The 21,917-nt window shown below is 33.1% G+C and overlaps 1 protein-coding gene across 1 annotated transcript; it reads right to left on the bottom strand.

Moving 5' to 3' along the window:
- Positions 1-7,111: 7,111 nt before the first annotated feature.
- LOC127710746 (uncharacterized) lies at positions 7,112-12,699 on the bottom strand. Its single transcript, XM_052216706.1, has 6 exons — positions 11,971-12,699; positions 11,420-11,597; positions 10,859-11,028; positions 9,529-10,310; positions 8,510-8,846; positions 7,112-7,931 (listed from the first exon to the last, which is right to left on the bottom strand). The coding sequence occupies exons 1-6, from the start codon at positions 12,350-12,352 to the stop codon at positions 7,144-7,146; spliced, it is 2,637 nt and encodes an 878-aa protein (XP_052072666.1). The 5' UTR covers positions 12,353-12,699; the 3' UTR covers positions 7,112-7,143.
- Between the last annotated feature and the right edge of the window lie 9,218 nt (positions 12,700-21,917).

Below are 21,917 nucleotides of genomic sequence, written 5' to 3'. Positions count from 1 at the left end.
TAACCATGGCAACAATCTGCATTTCTTTGATACAAAATATTGCATAAAAGGGGGGTGAACATGTCACAAAAGTCTCCAAAATTTGGTCCAAAGGAAAATTTCAATCAATTACAGTGATACCTTTCCTGAATCCATAGACATATATCTATCAAGAGGTCCAAAAAAAATCATATGCATTTCTGCTCGTTTTTCCATAAAATTGAATTGAAAAGATCGAGCGCAAAATCTTTGTTGATAAATACTACAATAATTTATGAACCTATGGGCGGTACGGATAGGAAAATACGGACTGTCAAACAGAAAAATTGCCTATAAAACATGCTAAAAATAATCTAAATGTACATATAAACCCACTAAGAAGGCTATATTATTCTTCAATTATCTAAAAATCTATTTTATTGTACAAAAACTTTCATATTTAAAAAATTCACCATGGCCATAATGCGAAACTAAACTTCTAACTGTGTATTGCTACCTTAAGGATAAACATTTTTTTTTCCAATTCCACTTTAAATGGATTTCTGTGTTCTGCTAGCTTAAACGAGCAAATTGGCCTGCTAGTTTTGAAAATTGGTTCAGAAATAAATATTTTATGAAGGTTAGCAGTTGACACTGAAATGCAACAAAAAAGTGATTTGGTGAAACATGCCATGTTGAAGTGTAAATTCTCCTTTTTTAATAAAATTTCTAAAACTATACCTTCTGTGCTTGTCTTTTCTTGTTTAAAAACTTAAATTAACCTTAACAGTAGACAAATTTTACAAGTTAAAGCTATTTTAAGGCTTTAGAATGTCAATTTTGTTGTGTATTAGCATACCAAAGCCTTGGTTAAAATTTAGCAAATACTGAATTAATTTATAACAGCCGGAACAAATTTAGACTTAATTCAAGCTAAATTGTGACTTTATACTTGCTAAAATAATAAATTTGATTTAGTCGCATGAAAAAATATAAAGCGTTCCCTTCTGAGGTTTCTACATAACGCGCATTGTTTCTTTTCCAAGGGGTAGCCAATAAAGTATCAATTTATGACTGAACCAAGTCTTTGTGTCAAAATGTCTATATTGGTTGCTAAGGACAATAAACAACAAAAGTAACATACATTGTCATACTAAAAGATGTTTCTCCCTCATAATTGTATCTATAATCTAAATATCAATAGATTTGTGGTATGATTTGTCTAAAAATAAGCAATTCTGTGATTTGTCAAATGCCATAAGGTAGCAATACACAGTTAGGAAAAAAACTTAAAATTGACACTCATAATTTTTAAACATCCTCTTTCCCTTCCTTTCTAACAAATAAGGCTTAATATTTGTGTTATGCATGTGTATATTTATAGAAAGAGAATCTTCCATAGATTTGATTTCTAATGGTTATAATGGTGAAATATAATCTCTTTTGGGTGTAACCATGGCAACAATCTGCATTTCTTTGATACAAAATATTGCATAAAAGGGGGGTGAACATGTCACAAAAGTCTCCAAAATTTGGTCCAAAGGAAAATTTCAATCAATTACAGTGATACCTTTCCTGAATCCATAGACATATATCTATCAAGAGGTCCAAAAAAAATCATATGCATTTCTGCTCGTTTTTCCATAAAATTGAATTGAAAAGATCGAGCGCAAAATCTTTGTTGATAAATACTACAATAATTTATGAACCTATGGGCGGTACGGATAGGAAAATACGGACTGTCAAACAGAAAAATTGCCTATAAAACATGCTAAAAATAATCTAAATGTACATATAAACCCACTAAGAAGGCTATATTATTCTTCAATTATCTAAAAATCTATTTTATTGTACAAAAACTTTCATATTTAAAAAATTCACCATGGCCATAATGCGAAACTAAACTTCTAACTGTGTATTGCTACCTTAAGGATAAACATTTTTTTTTCCAATTCCACTTTAAATGGATTTCTGTGTTCTGCTAGCTTAAACGAGCAAATTGGCCTGCTAGTTTTGAAAATTGGTTCAGAAATAAATATTTTATGAAGGTTAGCAGTTGACACTGAAATGCAACAAAAAAGTGATTTGGTGAAACATGCCATGTTGAAGTGTAAATTCTCCTTTTTTAATAAAATTTCTAAAACTATACCTTCTGTGCTTGTCTTTTCTTGTTTAAAAACTTAAATTAACCTTAACAGTAGACAAATTTTACAAGTTAAAGCTATTTTAAGGCTTTAGAATGTCAATTTTGTTGTGTATTAGCATACCAAAGCCTTGGTTAAAATTTAGCAAATACTGAATTAATTTATAACAGCCGGAACAAATTTAGACTTAATTCAAGCTAAATTGTGACTTTATACTTGCTAAAATAATAAATTTGATTTAGTCGCATGAAAAAATATAAAGCGTTCCCTTCTGAGGTTTCTACATAACGCGCATTGTTTCTTTTCCAAGGGGTAGCCAATAAAGTATCAATTTATGACTGAACCAAGTCTTTGTGTCAAAATGTCTATATTGGTTGCTAAGGACAATAAACAACAAAAGTAACATACATTGTCATACTAAAAGATGTTTCTCCCTCATAATTGTATCTATAATCTAAATATCAATAGATTTGTGGTATGATTTGTCTAAAAATAAGCAATTCTGTGATTTGTCAAATGCCATAAGGTAGCAATACACAGTTAGGAAAAAAACTTAAAATTGACACTCATAATTTTTAAACATCCTCTTTCCCTTCCTTTCTAACAAATAAGGCTTAATATTTGTGTTATGCATGTGTATATTTATAGAAAGAGAATCTTCCATAGATTTGATTTCTAATGGTTATAATGGTGAAATATAATCTCTTTTGGGTGTAACCATGGCAACAATCTGCATTTCTTTGATACAAAATATTGCATAAAAGGGGGGTGAACATGTCACAAAAGTCTCCAAAATTTGGTCCAAAGGAAAATTTCAATCAATTACAGTGATACCTTTCCTGAATCCATAGACATATATCTATCAAGAGGTCCAAAAAAAATCATATGCATTTCTGCTCGTTTTTCCATAAAATTGAATTGAAAAGATCGAGCGCAAAATCTTTGTTGATAAATACTACAATAATTTATGAACCTATGGGCGGTACGGATAGGAAAATACGGACTGTCAAACAGAAAAATTGCCTATAAAACATGCTAAAAATAATCTAAATGTACATATAAACCCACTAAGAAGGCTATATTATTCTTCAATTATCTAAAAATCTATTTTATTGTACAAAAACTTTCATATTTAAAAAATTCACCATGGCCATAATGCGAAACTAAACTTCTAACTGTGTATTGCTACCTTAAGGATAAACATTTTTTTTTCCAATTCCACTTTAAATGGATTTCTGTGTTCTGCTAGCTTAAACGAGCAAATTGGCCTGCTAGTTTTGAAAATTGGTTCAGAAATAAATATTTTATGAAGGTTAGCAGTTGACACTGAAATGCAACAAAAAAGTGATTTGGTGAAACATGCCATGTTGAAGTGTAAATTCTCCTTTTTTAATAAAATTTCTAAAACTATACCTTCTGTGCTTGTCTTTTCTTGTTTAAAAACTTAAATTAACCTTAACAGTAGACAAATTTTACAAGTTAAAGCTATTTTAAGGCTTTAGAATGTCAATTTTGTTGTGTATTAGCATACCAAAGCCTTGGTTAAAATTTAGCAAATACTGAATTAATTTATAACAGCCGGAACAAATTTAGACTTAATTCAAGCTAAATTGTGACTTTATACTTGCTAAAATAATAAATTTGATTTAGTCGCATGAAAAAATATAAAGCGTTCCCTTCTGAGGTTTCTACATAACGCGCATTGTTTCTTTTCCAAGGGGTAGCCAATAAAGTATCAATTTATGACTGAACCAAGTCTTTGTGTCAAAATGTCTATATTGGTTGCTAAGGACAATAAACAACAAAAGTAACATACATTGTCATACTAAAAGATGTTTCTCCCTCATAATTGTATCTATAATCTAAATATCAATAGATTTGTGGTATGATTTGTCTAAAAATAAGCAATTCTGTGATTTGTCAAATGCCATAAGGTAGCAATACACAGTTAGGAAAAAAACTTAAAATTGACACTCATAATTTTTAAACATCCTCTTTCCCTTCCTTTCTAACAAATAAGGCTTAATATTTGTGTTATGCATGTGTATATTTATAGAAAGAGAATCTTCCATAGATTTGATTTCTAATGGTTATAATGGTGAAATATAATCTCTTTTGGGTGTAACCATGGCAACAATCTGCATTTCTTTGATACAAAATATTGCATAAAAGGGGGGTGAACATGTCACAAAAGTCTCCAAAATTTGGTCCAAAGGAAAATTTCAATCAATTACAGTGATACCTTTCCTGAATCCATAGACATATATCTATCAAGAGGTCCAAAAAAAATCATATGCATTTCTGCTCGTTTTTCCATAAAATTGAATTGAAAAGATCGAGCGCAAAATCTTTGTTGATAAATACTACAATAATTTATGAACCTATGGGCGGTACGGATAGGAAAATACGGACTGTCAAACAGAAAAATTGCCTATAAAACATGCTAAAAATAATCTAAATGTACATATAAACCCACTAAGAAGGCTATATTATTCTTCAATTATCTAAAAATCTATTTTATTGTACAAAAACTTTCATATTTAAAAAATTCACCATGGCCATAATGCGAAACTAAACTTCTAACTGTGTATTGCTACCTTAAGGATAAACATTTTTTTTTCCAATTCCACTTTAAATGGATTTCTGTGTTCTGCTAGCTTAAACGAGCAAATTGGCCTGCTAGTTTTGAAAATTGGTTCAGAAATAAATATTTTATGAAGGTTAGCAGTTGACACTGAAATGCAACAAAAAAGTGATTTGGTGAAACATGCCATGTTGAAGTGTAAATTCTCCTTTTTTAATAAAATTTCTAAAACTATACCTTCTGTGCTTGTCTTTTCTTGTTTAAAAACTTAAATTAACCTTAACAGTAGACAAATTTTACAAGTTAAAGCTATTTTAAGGCTTTAGAATGTCAATTTTGTTGTGTATTAGCATACCAAAGCCTTGGTTAAAATTTAGCAAATACTGAATTAATTTATAACAGCCGGAACAAATTTAGACTTAATTCAAGCTAAATTGTGACTTTATACTTGCTAAAATAATAAATTTGATTTAGTCGCATGAAAAAATATAAAGCGTTCCCTTCTGAGGTTTCTACATAACGCGCATTGTTTCTTTTCCAAGGGGTAGCCAATAAAGTATCAATTTATGACTGAACCAAGTCTTTGTGTCAAAATGTCTATATTGGTTGCTAAGGACAATAAACAACAAAAGTAACATACATTGTCATACTAAAAGATGTTTCTCCCTCATAATTGTATCTATAATCTAAATATCAATAGATTTGTGGTATGATTTGTCTAAAAATAAGCAATTCTGTGATTTGTCAAATGCCATAAGGTAGCAATACACAGTTAGGAAAAAAACTTAAAATTGACACTCATAATTTTTAAACATCCTCTTTCCCTTCCTTTCTAACAAATAAGGCTTAATATTTGTGTTATGCATGTGTATATTTATAGAAAGAGAATCTTCCATAGATTTGATTTCTAATGGTTATAATGGTGAAATATAATCTCTTTTGGGTGTAACCATGGCAACAATCTGCATTTCTTTGATACAAAATATTGCATAAAAGGGGGGTGAACATGTCACAAAAGTCTCCAAAATTTGGTCCAAAGGAAAATTTCAATCAATTACAGTGATACCTTTCCTGAATCCATAGACATATATCTATCAAGAGGTCCAAAAAAAATCATATGCATTTCTGCTCGTTTTTCCATAAAATTGAATTGAAAAGATCGAGCGCAAAATCTTTGTTGATAAATACTACAATAATTTATGAACCTATGGGCGGTACGGATAGGAAAATACGGACTGTCAAACAGAAAAATTGCCTATAAAACATGCTAAAAATAATCTAAATGTACATATAAACCCACTAAGAAGGCTATATTATTCTTCAATTATCTAAAAATCTATTTTATTGTACAAAAACTTTCATATTTAAAAAATTCACCATGGCCATAATGCGAAACTAAACTTCTAACTGTGTATTGCTACCTAAGGGACAACTTTGAACCTCTGTGGTGGCCAGACGGGCCCGGATATAAAAAAAATATTTAAGTGGCGAATAGCCTCGGTCAACACCTTTGAAATGAGCTAGGTCTGGTTCGGAGACTTGCCGAGGAGTGAATGTGTAGTTGATATGAAAAGTACGTTAAGGGACAACTTTGAACCCCTGTGGTGGCTAGTCGGGCCCGGATCTCAGAAAAATATTTAAGCAGGGAATAGTCTGGGTCAATACCTTTGAAATGAGCTAGTAGGCCCGGTTCGGAACTTTGCCGCAGGGGTATGCCGATGAGTACCGAAAGTGTAGTTGGTATCGAAAATACGTTAAGGGGCAACTTTGAACCTCTGTGGTGGCCAGACGGGCCCGGATCCACAAAAAATATTAAAGTGGCGAATAGCCTCGGTCAACACCTTTGAAATGGGCTAGGTCTGGTTCGGAACTTTGACGTAGGGACTTGCCGAGGAGTACCGAAAGAATGTGTAGTTGATATGAAAAGTACGTTAAGGTAACACGATACCGAATGGCATATCTCCCGATTTCTAAATTTTTTGGCACACTTGTACTTTGATTCGAGTTACATCGGAATATGAAATAAAAAATGGGGGTCACCATTCTTGTTTTTTTGTAATTTTGATAAGTAAATGTCAATTTTGGCGCCAAATTTACATAGATATATAGGGAAAATGCCTTTTTTTCGACTTACTTTTCTAGATTTTTCAATGGATGTCTATTTTCTCATATACGGAGAAAGACTAAAAACTAACATAATATCCAGGAATGTGTACCAAATCTATACATACATAAAAAAACATATGTCACCATCCTTGTTTTTCAGATAAATTGCTTCAAAGATGACCGATACGCTTAGAAATTGACAAAAATATGTGACGTTACGGAATACAGAATATAACGTTGTTTTACATTGACTCATTTCAGTTGTCTTTCATTTCCTGAAATTCACGGAACATAAAAGTATCAAGTAAATAACACGCAATTATGCATAAAAATATAATTTAATGGATATGGTCAATTAGATAAATACTGGCTAACACGATTTATAATTTTCTTCTGATTACTAATCCGTGGTTTCCCATTTGAAGTCCTCTCAGCAAAAATACTCCGAACGCCGTCTTGTCCAGCTCTACTAAAAGAAGACTTGATATGATCAAAACTAAGTCCACTTCCGGCTGCCCTATCGCACAGTGCTTTTGACATAATTTTTTCTCTAATAACCCCATTATAGGAGACCATTAAATGTTTCTTTGCGTGAAACATCTTCAATTGACGTTCTATTTCATTTACAACGAAACTATTCTCAATAAGTTGTTCTTTTGCATTGTCTACCTCTATCAACTCCTTTAACATTTTTACATCATCAAGGGCATTGTGAGCATTATATGTTGTCTTAAGAATGTCATTAGCAAGAGAGCTCTGTGAATATGATTTTCTTTTCGGATATTTAACACGGAATAATGGAAGTGTGTCTGAAAATCCTAATATACGGTCTTTGAGGTTTTGTAAAATTGTTGAATTTAAAGGCTGCATCTGGGATACAAGTATTTTTGCATCGAATTGTTTACAATTATGTGCAACCAGTAATGAGTTTTTCGGAAGCCAATCAATAAAACTATTAAAAACATTCTCCTTTGGTTCTGTCACAAGTTGCTGACCTTTATAATAAAGACGCGTCCCTGTACTGAAAAGATGGGTGACTTCGGTAGCTTTTGGATGAATCGGTTTTGTCGGAATAATGTACTTATCAAACTCTCCTTTGTTACAAACTGCTGACAATTGAACTATCTCGGAATCGTATCCTGTAATAAATGCATACATATGATCATAATTATGTTGATTGCTATAACGTATGATTGTTTCTTTTTCATAAATCGATAGTAATTGGGTCAGTTTGATGAATCAAAAATTAGTGTTTTGCAAATGAAATATATTACAAAAGAACACAGCGTCTTACATTAATTGATATGGGCTTATAACTGTATGAGTGGCTGCCTGTTGATTTTACCATAAAAAGGTTTTCGGGGCCTTTTATAGCTGACTATGTGGTATGGGCTTTGCTCATTGTTGAAGGCCGTACGGTGACCTATAGTTGTTAATTTTTGTGTCATTTGGTCTCATGTGGTGAATTGTCTCATTGGCAATCATACCACATCTTTTTTTTTTTTATTTAATCAAGCCAACATCTATTGGCCTAAAATATACATGACATTAACTAAAGGACAAGTCGATTTGGCCAACGCTTTCATACCCTAATGAAACTTCCATAGATGACAATTTATTCTGAAATGTTTCCAATTACTTAAGATGTTCAGGTCCGATGTCCTTTTCAGTTAAGTTATTTAAATAATAAACATCGTCGTGTTAATAGTCAACTTACCAAATCCGGTGGTTTCAATGTCGAAAACGACAACAGAAAGTTCCTCGCTACTATCAAGGTCGACTCTTGTTGGTAGTTCTAAATCAATTGGGTCTGGGATTGTTTCGATGTCTACATTATCCCCATCTGGTCCCATGGCAATCAGTGATTTGTAAGTTATACCTTCTTTGGTCTCTTTGGTTAAAGTGTTAATAAATGAATCGGACTTTTTACTTTTTCTCTTCCTTTTGATAGCCGGTAACTTTTTCTTTTCTGCATCTCTTTTAGCCTTCTCGTCTAGTTTTATTGTTTTTGATACCGTTACTTTTCCAGGTGAAATTCCATGATTTTCGTTTACCTGTATACAATAAAAAGTTAAATTTATAAGCTTATTTGAATAAAAATTTGATGATCATAAAATTACATAATATAACAATAAAACGCTATTTTGCACTTCTTTAATATTGTGTACTTACTTCGGAAGATATCCAATGTTTTAAATAAATCTTAGGCTATTAAATCGACAAAAATATATTTATTCTACCTTACAAGACAAAAACCTCTAGACAAGGAGAAAATTTATCTCCTTTTCTTTTTTCTTTGTATCTGAATGACTTGGAAGATTTTTTTCATAGAAATGATGTAATAGGTTTAAACACAGTGACAAATGAAATAGAAGAACAAATTAATATTTACTTCATACTTTATGTACTACTTTATGCAGATGATGCTGTTTTATTTTCTGAAACTGCAAAAGCAGCTAAATACATTTTATGAATACTGTGATATATGGAAACTGAAGGTTAATCCAACCAAAACAAAAATTGTTTTTTTTTTTTTGGTAATGGTAGATTCTCAAACAAAATTTTACACTTGATGGTAATGATTTAGAAATTGTCAAGGATATTTCATATTTAGGCATTATTTTATCATAGTATCTATATAACATTAGAATTTGTATTTTAAGTCTCCTCTTCGTGTCCTATTCAAGGGACAAAAAAAATCGCAAAACATAATGACACATAAATTAAAGTACTTACGTCAACTATATATTTTCGCCCACAATTCAGTTGTGCCACACCGGCAGCTACTCTGAAATTCAGGGACTCTGATCCGCCAAAATGTTTGGCTTTGGGTGCTTTTGTTGCAATTATATGATTCAGCGACTCATTCGCCTGAGAGGTACCAATGTGTATTAGCCTATCCGATCTGTCTGCAAATCGTTGGAATAGCTTCAGTAAGTCATCTCGGAGCTGTTCTCCTGACATGTCGAACCCACCTGGTAAACCGTTATGTTTGTATGTCTCTGGATTTTTCAGAAACCCGCACCACTCTGATTTACAACGATCGTGATCACCGTATGCATGAGGGACAATTGCAAGCAAGCTTTGATTCAATTCGTCAGAGTGACCTTGGTTTTGAGAAATGGCATACGAGGCACACCTTACAAAGTAACTGATTACGCTTGTGCTTAACTCCTTATGGCCTTTCTTTATTTCATAAAGAGAGTTTGAAAGGGTTTTCTTTATGTGATTCTTGTCAGACTGTTTGACTATATTTGGATCAACTGACTTATGAAGTCTTGATATAGTAGTTGAATCCTCATCCATGGTTATTGATTTCACTCTGTAACCCATTTCCATTAAATTAGAAACTAGATCTACTGCTATTGCTGATTCCATAGATCGTGCACTTCCTGCATAGTTCTTCCGACAGTCATGGTCTGATTGTTTATCTGTAAAAAGACACTTTCTGCAATCTGTTGATTTTACCCCAAAGTCTAAACATTTACCAGTTTTTTCTCCAATCATCGTAGCATGTCCTGAAAAAAAAATGAACATCAAAGTACCTTGCATTTATAATGAAGTAGTTTCACAACAGATTAAAAAATTCAATACATTATAGCACATTATAGAGATACAGATTACATACAACCAAACTAAATGTATAAGTAATTAAGGTTACAAATAATAAAATAAACTCTACCATTTATTCGACAACAAATGCGCATTTCGACAATCAATGTCTCTTCAGTGATGCTCGAGGTCAAAATATTTGGAAATCCAAAGCTTGTCACAACATTCATAAAATCAAAGTACTGAAGTACTGAACATCGGATGACCGCAAGTTCTTTTGGATGGTCACAAACACTTGTCTCAGAAAAAAAATCATTGACGGACAGATATGCAGACAAGGTGAACATTATAGGAAACTTTCATCTCGATGCGAGACCATAAATACGATGTTTTATATAACAGTTTTAAAAAGAAAATTACAGATGGAAAAAACAAGACTAAAATTAGGCATAATAAATAGTTTATTGTGCTAGGTTTTTACCACTGCATTTTATCTGAGAATTCAATAACTTACCTGTTTTACTATTATAACATTTTCCACTCCCCCTTTTCTGCCAAGCGCCATCAAACGAGACGGAAAGTAACTGTTCAATGTCCACATCATTGTCAGTAGAGTTTTCTATGGTACATGTACTTGTACATGGCTGTATATCTGAAGGAAGGTTTATCTCTTCTGTTGACGTTCTATAATTGAAATACATAAATAACGAGATTTTTATCACTGAACATACATGTTCAATTTTGTATAATATGATATAAAGAAAACGGAAATTCAATCGGGTACGGATCTTTACGATTTACATTTTGAGATGTAGCTACATGTAAATTTCTATACATTTTAAATCTGCTTATAAAATCCCCTTGTCTAGCATTGTTATTACACACATATATATATACATGATCAAAATTGAAAATGGAAATGGGGAATGTGTCAAAGAGACGACGACTCGACCAAAGCAGAAAACAGCCGAAGGCAACTAATGGGCCTTCAACACGGAGAGAAAATCCAGCACCCGGAGGCGGGATACAGCCGGCCCATTAACATACATTGTGTATTAGTTCAGTGAATGATTACCTGGTTATTTGTATTTCCTCATCGATTCCTTGTTTACAAGTGTCAGCAGCCTTTTTCTCTATCGTCGATCCTATTTCTCGCTCTCGTTTTTTTAGTGCTTTTACAGTTATTGAAGGGACATTCATGGTTGAGAAGAAATATCCAACTTGTTCGGGTCCTATACCAGTATGTATCATTGCTGGAAACAAATAATAAATATTATAGAATATATGGCAAAAACAATAGACCACATGTACTTACATTTACTGGCAATCACCACCCGGTAAGCTGAGTTCACGTCGTTTAGGTTAGCCGGTTTTCATTATCACTTGTTGCGGTTATAAAAAGTGTCAACAGACAGTTTCTTTTAAAAAAAATATTAATTTTGATTCTAAAAAAGGAAAGTTTTAATACAATTAAAACATCATTATAAAACGGAGAAGTAAATAATTTTTTTCTATTTTTACTTCACTGAGTTCATGCATGGACGAAATGAAGGAAATATATATGACAAAAAAGTATCTACATGTATGACTGTGAGTATCTTGGAAATTTTTTTTTGTTTGACTTACCTAGAGCACTTTTGGTATTAATATCCCATATTCCAAATCCTTTGTTTTCTTTATTTTCATCTCTGTGTTGTTTTCCCGTGTAAACACAATTGACGGTTTTACACTGCTGGCATTTTATCTTCAATACGCTACCGAATCCGTATCGTACTTCTGCAAGACAGTCTGACAGGTTGAGTGTTGACTTTTTACATTTTTTACAACAAGACAACTGTTCCGCTAAATACCCAAGCTCTACAATTCTTCTGCCCTCATTCCACAAAATAAAGTCTGAATCAGTTTGTGTTTCAAAAGTACTGGTTTTTACTGGTATGTCATCTTCTACTTTTCTTTTTTTCCAAGTGAACTTGCCCTTTTTAGAATGCATGCGCCGCTTTTCCGCCATGTTCAAATGCAGGACTGAAACGTCTAACGGGATTTGTAGTGTACGTCACAATATAAAAAGCACACACATTCCCGCAAATTTGCAGTATCGGATTTTATTATACACGGTATTGATATGAGATAAATATTGAGAACATTTTACACGATCATGTAATACAAATAGATATAGAAAGATGTTGTATGAGTGCCGATGAGACAACTCTCCATCCAAGTCACAATTTATAAAAGTAAACCATTATAGGCCAATGTATGGTCTTCAACACGGAGCCTAGGCTCACACCGAACAGCAAGCTATAAAGGGTCCAAAAAAATACTAGTGTAAAACCATTCAAACGGGAAAACCAACGGTCTAATCTATATAAAAAAAGACTATTTATAAGTATTTTCTATGTTTTTGTTTAAACTTTCACATATGTGTGATTTTTGCTATTGTTCTCGTTTTTGTTATTTTCATTTCGATCGCATACATGTAGATTATTAGAATTGTGAATATGATACACTGATTGTACGTATAGTAAGCAACGCTAAAATGAAGATATTTTTAATATGCAGATATCTAAATTTGTAAATTTGAAATAAAGAAACATTTATCTTTCAACTGTTTTATACCAGACTAAGGCAAATTGTTTGTTTAACTCGTTCTAAGTTATAACAAAACATCAGGTTTTACGTTTGTCGTCAATTTCATGTTTGTCCGACAACAGCAGGAACGATAACTCGTGACGTAACGTCATTCGGTATCGTGTTACCTTAAGGGGCAACGTTGAACCTCTATGGTGGCTAGACGGGCACGGTTCCCTAAAAAATATTTAAGCAGGGAATAGCCTGGGTCAATACCTTTGAAATGAGCTAGTAGGTCTGGTTCGGAACTTTGCCGTAGGGGTATGCCGATGAGTACCGAATGTGTTGTTGGTATCGAAAATACGTTAAGGGGCAACTTTAAACCACTGTGGTGGCTAGACGGGCCCGGATCCCAGAAAAATTTGCCGTAGGGACTTGCCGAGGAATACCGAAAGAATATGTAGTTGAAATGAAAAGTACGTTAAGGGGCAACTTTGAACCCCTGTGGTGGCTAGACGGACTATTCGCCACTTGAATATTTTTCTGGGATCCGGGCCCGTCTGGCCACCACAGTTTTAGTTATATGTCAATCATTTGTACTGGCACATTGGACAAGGAAAATTTCTGTTTTTAAATTAATGAATTGGTAATGTTGCATGCCGTAGACAATTGTCCACGTAGGATTTTTATAGAAAATACTTGTTCACATTAAAAAAGTGATTAAAAATGTGTATCGAAATGTTTTCATTTCATATATACAAAAATAGATATTGAAAATGGTTTCAACTGAAACAATATATATTAGAGGATGCCGAGTGTATGGAAAGCATGTATGTAATTTTTCTATAGTACATTTCATCTTTTTTATTCAGTTTAAATTGGTTGGAATTATATATATAACATATATAACACGATTTCTTACTTAAATCCATTATTAACAATGGTAGTTGTACTTTGATTTTTTTTTATTTTCTATTCCTACATTGTTTCTGTACCTCCTTATCATAAGGAATCAAAAAACGAGAAAAAGAACGAAAAAAAACGATTTTAAATTGTACATTTTTTTATTAAACGAACAGGGTCCAAAAAAAAAGTGGCTGCTATTATCATTGGTAGTTAAAACGGACTGCCATCTTTTGAGAATCACGAGAAGCTGTTAAAATGTCGAATTCCGCCGTCAAATTATATTTAACTAAGATTTTGAGATTTTTGGAACGTTTGAGTCTTTTTTTTTGCTTTTTAGACATATCATGAAAATTGGCTGCTGGAAAAACGTGGCTACTAGCTTCATTGGCTGCTAAAAGTGGCTGCCAGCTTGAGTCTGGTGTCAAAAACACAGATGAGGTGCATGGTTGGTAATTTAACCCCCATGGAAATGAGACTTGCAAATGCTAATACAACTGCATACCAAATATCGTTGACCTACCACTTGTGGTTCCCCATAAACTGACCTTATCACAAACTTATACATTGTTGCTGCTGTCGAAAACAGCAATATCTAAGTCTTGCTTTTTCAACATAGAAGCGAGACAAAAATTCAGTCCAATATCAGCTGTGAATTTAACCTTTGACCCGTAGATCAATAGGAATCTCCCTCACCCCTTAAGACATTATTAACCACATTTGATAAAAGTTGGACACTGATGTTGTTTAAATGATAAAACCTAGCATCATCAAACACAGTTATTCTATGCATAAAAAAACAGTTCTTGTATAACATCATTACATTACAGACAAATAATTCTACAAATACTCTCAGAAATTCCTCAGCTAGTTCATCGCAAAAGAGAGGCGAGAAGATATCAAAGTAGACGCCATGTCAAAAAAAGAAGAAGAAAAAAACAAAAGACAAACATCAGTATACAAAACACAACATAAAAAAACTAAAGACTGAGCAACACTTAGCAACCAAAAGCCGGTGGTGATCTCAGGTCCCCTGGAAGGGCAAACAATAGAGATATATACTCAGTGGAAATCTACTGAAAAAAGAACAAAAGAAAATGTACCTCTTCTTATGATAGAGTCGAGAAAATCAACAATAAAACAATGCCGGTGACAACACTGATCAGAAGTTATTTCTAAATAACAATTGTACATTTTAAAGAAATTATTTGTTAAACTGTGTTATCAGAAATATATATGCAAATACACGATGTTTTATGTTCAGTATTTATCGAGATAATTGCTTTAGAAGCTTGTGAAAATGAAATCTAAAACATGCCAATATTTGCTGCCTAATGATAAAACAAGATGGAAAAAAATCGTGTACACACAAAATCTAAATATCATTCGGGTCACCAAATCTTGGAGTGTTCCACCAAGTCCTAAGCATGTTACAATTTCCCAAAATGTAGTTATTTTTAACATTCTAAATTTTCGAGTACACCGGTCTGCGCTTGTCACATGAAAATTCAATATAGAAATATTGTCTTTTCATGAATATAACAATATAAAAGTTTGTCATTGCAGGTTAAAAAATTACAGGTAAATATTCTTATAAAGTAGGCATCATTTTACTATTTTTTATACAATTTTAAGAAAAGGTCGTCTCGATGTTTGTACATGTAATTGCGTTCTTCTCGATCTTTTCACATTCAATGGCAGGTTCTTTTGAATTTGCTAAGTAACTTAATTTCAAAAGTGCAGCATATCAATATATGGATTTTTTCCCTGACTTTCTCTGATCTAGCTGCATAAATAAAGATAAATAGCATGTTTCAGAGAGGTACAAGCCAGTAGAAAAAATTAATTGAAGTTGGTATTCTAGGAATTTATTCGCATAGCAACATTTTAAACCAGTTTTACTATGGCATGGTATTGGTTGCAAAAATTTGATATTTTTCATTTAAATGCAATATTTCTTATTTAATTGGTATATTTCTTCATTTAAATGCAATATTTTTTTATTTGAATGGTATATTTTTCTTTTAAATGCAATATTTTTTATTCAAATGGTATAATTTTTCATTCAAATGGTATAATTTTTCATTCAAATGGTATAATTTTCATTCAAATGCAATAGTTTTTATTCAATTGGTATAAAATGTCATTTGAATGCAATATTTTTTATTCAATTGGTATAGTAGTTTTTTATTTATATGCAATAATTGCATTATGGGAAACTCTTTGACGTTGTAAGGTCAAATTTGCAACAACGTTTGTGATTGGTCGGAAATTGTTTGGATTTCTCCCCTTTCTTTCTAAACATGGGTGACCAAGAATTAAAAAACGCGTCAGAATATCGCCCCTATAACTAAATCTAACGTTAGTGCAAGTCTTGCACTGGCTGTTAAAACCTTGTGGTCATAACTAGTATTTCTATTGCAAAATTTCGATGGTCAAAACGTTCGGTCCACTTTTCAAAAACCGTTTCATTTGTATAAGGATTTATATGCAAGTATATCGGTTTTTTTAAATAGATTAGACACCGTTGGTTTTCCCGTTTGAATGCATGGTTTTACACTACTAATTTTTTGGGGGCCCTTTATAGCTTGCTGTTCGGTTTGAGCAAAGGCTCCGTGTTGAAGACCGTACGTTGACCTTTAATGGTTTACATTTGCAAATTATGACTTGGATGGAGAGTTGTCTCATCGGCACTCATACCACATCTTCTTCTATCTATATACAACCGTAAACCAGACGTTTCTCAGACTGTTTTCTTTTTTTAATAAATTCTTTGCCGCGTATTGTGTACTGATTGATAACTCAGTCTGGGAGAACAAGATTTATTTCAGTGCCAGTTGTAATTAGGTTTGAGCAAACTTCCAGTAATTGCAAATACTCTTATGTCGGTGCTTTGTGTCTACTGTCTTAATGTTACTTTTTTGTGTGTCTAGTACCGATCTTTTGAGTTAATTTGCTGATTTGTGCAGGTTGTTATTTTATTGTACTGTTACACCATTGTCCCAGCTTCGGGATGGGTTGCTCACAAACATGTTGTTGTACTGTTACACCGCTGTCCCAGATTAGGGGGAGGATTGGGATCCCGCTAACATGTTTAACCCCGCCACATTCTGTATGTATGTGCTTGTCCCAAGTCAGGAGCCTGTAATTCAGTGGTTGCCGTTTGTTGCTTTGTTATACATATTTGTGTTTCGTTCATTTTTTTGAACATTAATTCGGCCGTTAGTTTTCTCGTTTGAATTGTTTTACATTTTTGATTTCGAGGCCTTTTATAGCTGACTATGCGGTGTAGGCTTTGCTTATTGTCGAAGGCCGTACGGTGACTTATAGCTGTTGATTTCTGTGTCATTTGATCTCTTGTGCAGAGTTGTCTCATTTGCAATCATACCACATCTTCGTTTTTATATCCACCCTGCCATATTCTTTATTTGCCTGTCCCAGGGATGGAGCCTGTAGTTTAGTGGTTGTCGTTGGTTCCTGTCTCGACTCATATTTGATATTTTGTAAATTGTTTTGTTATGTATAATTAGGCTGTTAGTTTTTTCGTTTGAATTGTTCACACTTTTCATGTCGGGCCTTTTATAGACGACTTTACAGTATCAGGTTTTTGTCATTGTTGAAGGCCTTACGATTGTCTACAAAAAGCATTTGTCTACATGACCGCAAAAAGCTCTACAGAGCTTATGTTTGTAGTATTTAATGTAACCCGACTTAAAATAAATTTTTCTTATCTTATCTTATCATATCTATAATTGCTTACATCCACTTCATATTTGAACTCCGGTGGATAGTTGCCTTATTAGCAATCATATTCCATCTCTTCATTTTTATATTATATACGTGACTTCTAAACTCGTGTTTTCCTGAACAAGCATGAAATAATTTTCACTGGGCGTTAAAATTAGCAACGAACAATCAATCAATTTAAACTTGTGTTAAATAAGAGGAAAACCATTTGATATTTATTTATTTAGTGGGGTGGGGGACAGAAGGATTTCATATATGAATATGGTTGCCTGGTAAGAGCTGAAACATAGGCATGATTAGCGACAGATTGAAATGAATAATAATGCCCTCTCTTCCCTTCCCCATCCTTCATCTATAAATTTAAACTGACCACCACGGAATAGCCCAATAGTGTTGAAAGTAGCGTTAAACACCAATCAATCAAAATCCCTTCCCTAGAATATCAAATAATCGTCCCTTAACTGTTATTGTCCGTGTAGTTCTTATATTTATCCAGCTTATCGTCCTACAGGGATGTCCTACTAAGGATGTCATACCATAAAAACGTTTATAAAACAGCTCACATTCTAATATATCTGCATTCATAAATTTATTAATTTCATTTAGACTAAACGGCGCCATGTTTGTTATGTGCCTCTGTCGTCAACCTATCAAAAAAGAAGAGGTGGAAGAGAGCCAGAAGATCTTCCCAATGCAAAAAAAAAAAAACAGAAATGGACTTCTTCTGGCTCACTTCCGAAGAACAAAAAAAAAAAACGCGCCCCATTGATATGTTTTAAAAACGCCTTGCCCCTACCCTTTTTTTTTCCAAAAAATGACATTATTAAATATATAAACACATATATAATCATCAAAATTAAAATGCTATTGTATTTTTATAAGACCTACTTTATTACATGACCTGGGACTAATGACATCAATCTATAAGTCCTAGCATACATTAATTATTATAATATGAATATGTTTCTTGATCTAAAAACCACATATGATGCTATGCATGATCGAGTCACCATTTATCAGGACATGAATTGGGTTTACATAGAGAGGATAAGGGACGACATCAGAAAATCAATGAAGGATAAAAAACTTAATTCACAAATATTTTTTTTTGGGGGGGGGGGGGGGGGGGGGGGGGGGTCAAAATTGCTGCAAGTTTTGTTTAATTAACATCGATTTTATATATATCCTTATTGTTCAATCAATTTTTCCCAAATTAAGTTATCCTACATTGAACTTTTGATGTCGTCCCTAATGTGCAAAAAAAATAGATAAGGGGCGGGACCAAACCTATAGATAACATAATAAAGAAATGATGAAATATACAGAATACGTTGATTGACTTTTGGTTGCCTTATGTCCAGTGGCAAATATGTCACGCATGTTTAGGACAAGTATAATAGAGATCAAAGGATAAAGAATAGAGTGAAATGGTAAAAACTAATTTAAAAAGATATAGAATTATAGAAACGATCTTTGATCTGAAACCCCTACTCTCACACACACACCATAACCATTACTGCCAATACTCGCATATATACATCTCTATACAAATATCTAAATTTGAACATACCCTCCCCCCCTTCTAGACACCGAGGTTTTAGATCCGCCCCTGTTAAATGTGTCTAATTATATACATTGTGTACGGGTCTAGATAAAAGCTAAACGTGCAATCATATAATTTGTTGGATACCTAATTATATTATATAATGTGTCACAAAATAAACTTGTATACCCCCCTTCCCAATGCAGTATTGAAAAGTAAATCATTTAAAAGTCCTGAAGATAAAATATGTTTTGAAATATGCCCTGCATACTTATTTATGCAAAGACATATAGTAATTATTGAACTACTGTGGGGCTTGAAAAAAAATCTATTGAAGGGATTCGGAGACGAGAACAGTAAAAAAAAGCTCAGCAACGAATCCTAAATGTAAAATGATTTGCAGCATAAGACATGAGAGCACATATTATAGATAGTATTAAATATGAAGTTCACGCCTCATATAGTGAAGTCCTATGTCATAGGACTATTGTTGTAACATGGGTTAGTAACTGGTTCCAATTTATCCTGAATTGTCTTTATTAAAGAATTAGTTCCGGAGTATAACAGCTTATGTCTCTACTTGTGGGTTTCTGGTTCTGCTGTCGTAATTAGGTGATTTTTTTCTACATGTAGTAAAAAAGAGGGGCATGGTCCAAATAATTGTAACGTCCTGGATGCTTTTTATTCTTTTTTCATGTGTGCCTTCCTGCAACGTCTCTGCATGAGGATCAAGAAAAGTAAAAATGATATAGCACTAAAGAACGTCATGATTACATGTATCTGGACTTAGAAGGGGGAGGGGGGCTAGCTATGTTTTTTTTTTTATTTCAATGTGTAGACTGTAGGAGAGTTTCTTCAGAAAAGGTTTTCATTGGAGGTGTTTTTGCTATGCACGCAGGCATCTGTTTCTATCCATGAACAAGTTGTGTGTCAAATTAATTATTATTACTTGTCACTCGCATTTTTTGCTCGTCCTGGCCATTATTGGCATTAACAGCCAATGCACGAACTCGCACGAACGCCAAATTTAGTTAGAGGGGCAATATTCTGACGCGTTTTTTAATTCTTGGTCACTCAAGTTTAGAAAGAAAGGGGAGAAATCCAAACAATTACCGACCAATCACAAACGTTGTTGCAAATTTGACCTTATTACGTCAAAGAATTTCCCATAATGCAATTATTGCATATAAATAAAAAACTACTATACCAATTGAATAAAAAATATTGCATTCAAATGACATTTTATACCAATTGAATAAAAAATATTGCATTTGAACGAAAATTATACCATTTGAATGAAAAATTATACCATTTGAATGAAAAATTATACCATTTGAATGAAAATTTATACCATCTGAATAAAAAATATTGCATTTAAATGAAAAAATATACCATTCAAATAAAAAAATATTGCATTTAAATGAAGAAATATACCAATTAAATAAGAAATATTGCATTTAAATGAAAAATATCAAATTTTTGCAACCAATACCATGCCATACTGGGGAGGTAATATTTTGTCACTGGATTTCCCGCTGTACTACAAGCAAGTACAAAATCAATTGGAAAATTGGAAAATCAATATATATGTTTATAGATAACTTGGAGGGAAATACGGTGGTGAATATACAGTAGTAAATTGCTTATATTTCACGCATTAAGGTATGTCTTCTGCAATACAATTCGGCAAGTATATATGAACATGTTAAAAGAGGGTATCTCAGTTGCTCCGGAAGGGCAACTAATTGCCTTGCAATAAGCCATCAATAACAGATCCCTTATAGAGATATAAAAAGGATTATCTAACGGGCAGGGATATAATTCGCTTGCATGAGGCATTGTAAATAACTTTCCTATGCCAACCAGACGTGGCTGTGTATCATTACATACAATCGGTAGGTCCTGTAATAGAGGCCGTCCTGGATGAAGGCTTGGGAAATTTTTACTGCCACTGGAAAATGAGAATATATTGGATAGAGACAGAAATTTTGCCATGCAACAGCCCAATTACGGGCCCCTCAAAATGTTGTTGCAAGGGTTGTTAACGTGCAGAATGCATGGCACCAAATTTAACGTCCCCATTCTAACTGGACGTTGCTGTGTACTGGTACATCCTGCACTGCTAAACGGACGCCCCACTTCGGTAAGGGTTTTGCTGCCGGACAGAAGAAGACCAACACTGACCACATTTCTATCCCCCAGTCACCCTAGTGAGATTCCACACTCCGGCACCGGAGTCTTTCCCGTAATCGGAAGAAGAAGATTCATATTAGTACGGCGACAAGTAATGTAAATTTAAAAATTTAATGGACCGAAATACCTCTCGGCTAATGTTGGTCTTATTTTGAAGATAAATTTAATACCCTTTGATTAAGGCATGTCGAAGAGTGCCAAAGTGGTGCAGATTTTTTGAAAAATGGTAGTCAAAGGTCAAAAGGGGGATTTGAAAAAAATCTCAATTTTGGGACATTTTGTACAATATCTCGGTCGTCCCTCTTGATAACTGAGAAGAATTTTCTATGGAATCATTACTTTTACAAATTGTGCCTTGGATGGAGAGTTGTCTCAATGGCACTCATACCACATCTTCTTATATCTATCTAGGAATGTTGCACAAATTTAGCTTGTCATATTTATGCATGATTTCCAGAGATTAGTGATGTATAACCCCTCTTCCAACATGTAAAAAATGAAGAAAAAAAAAAATCTTTATCTACGGCCATTATCGACAAAAAATATCTATATTTTATATTTAGCTATGCAATAATAAATGACAACATATAAAAACATTTTTGGGAAAGTTTTGTTAACA

The sequence above is a fragment of the Mytilus californianus genome, unplaced genomic scaffold (assembly GCF_021869535.1).
Source record: "Mytilus californianus isolate M0D057914Y unplaced genomic scaffold, xbMytCali1.0.p SCAF_8, whole genome shotgun sequence".
Classification (NCBI taxonomy): Eukaryota; Metazoa; Mollusca; class Bivalvia; order Mytilida; family Mytilidae; genus Mytilus; species Mytilus californianus.
This window is presented reverse-complemented; position numbering and strand designations above follow the sequence as displayed.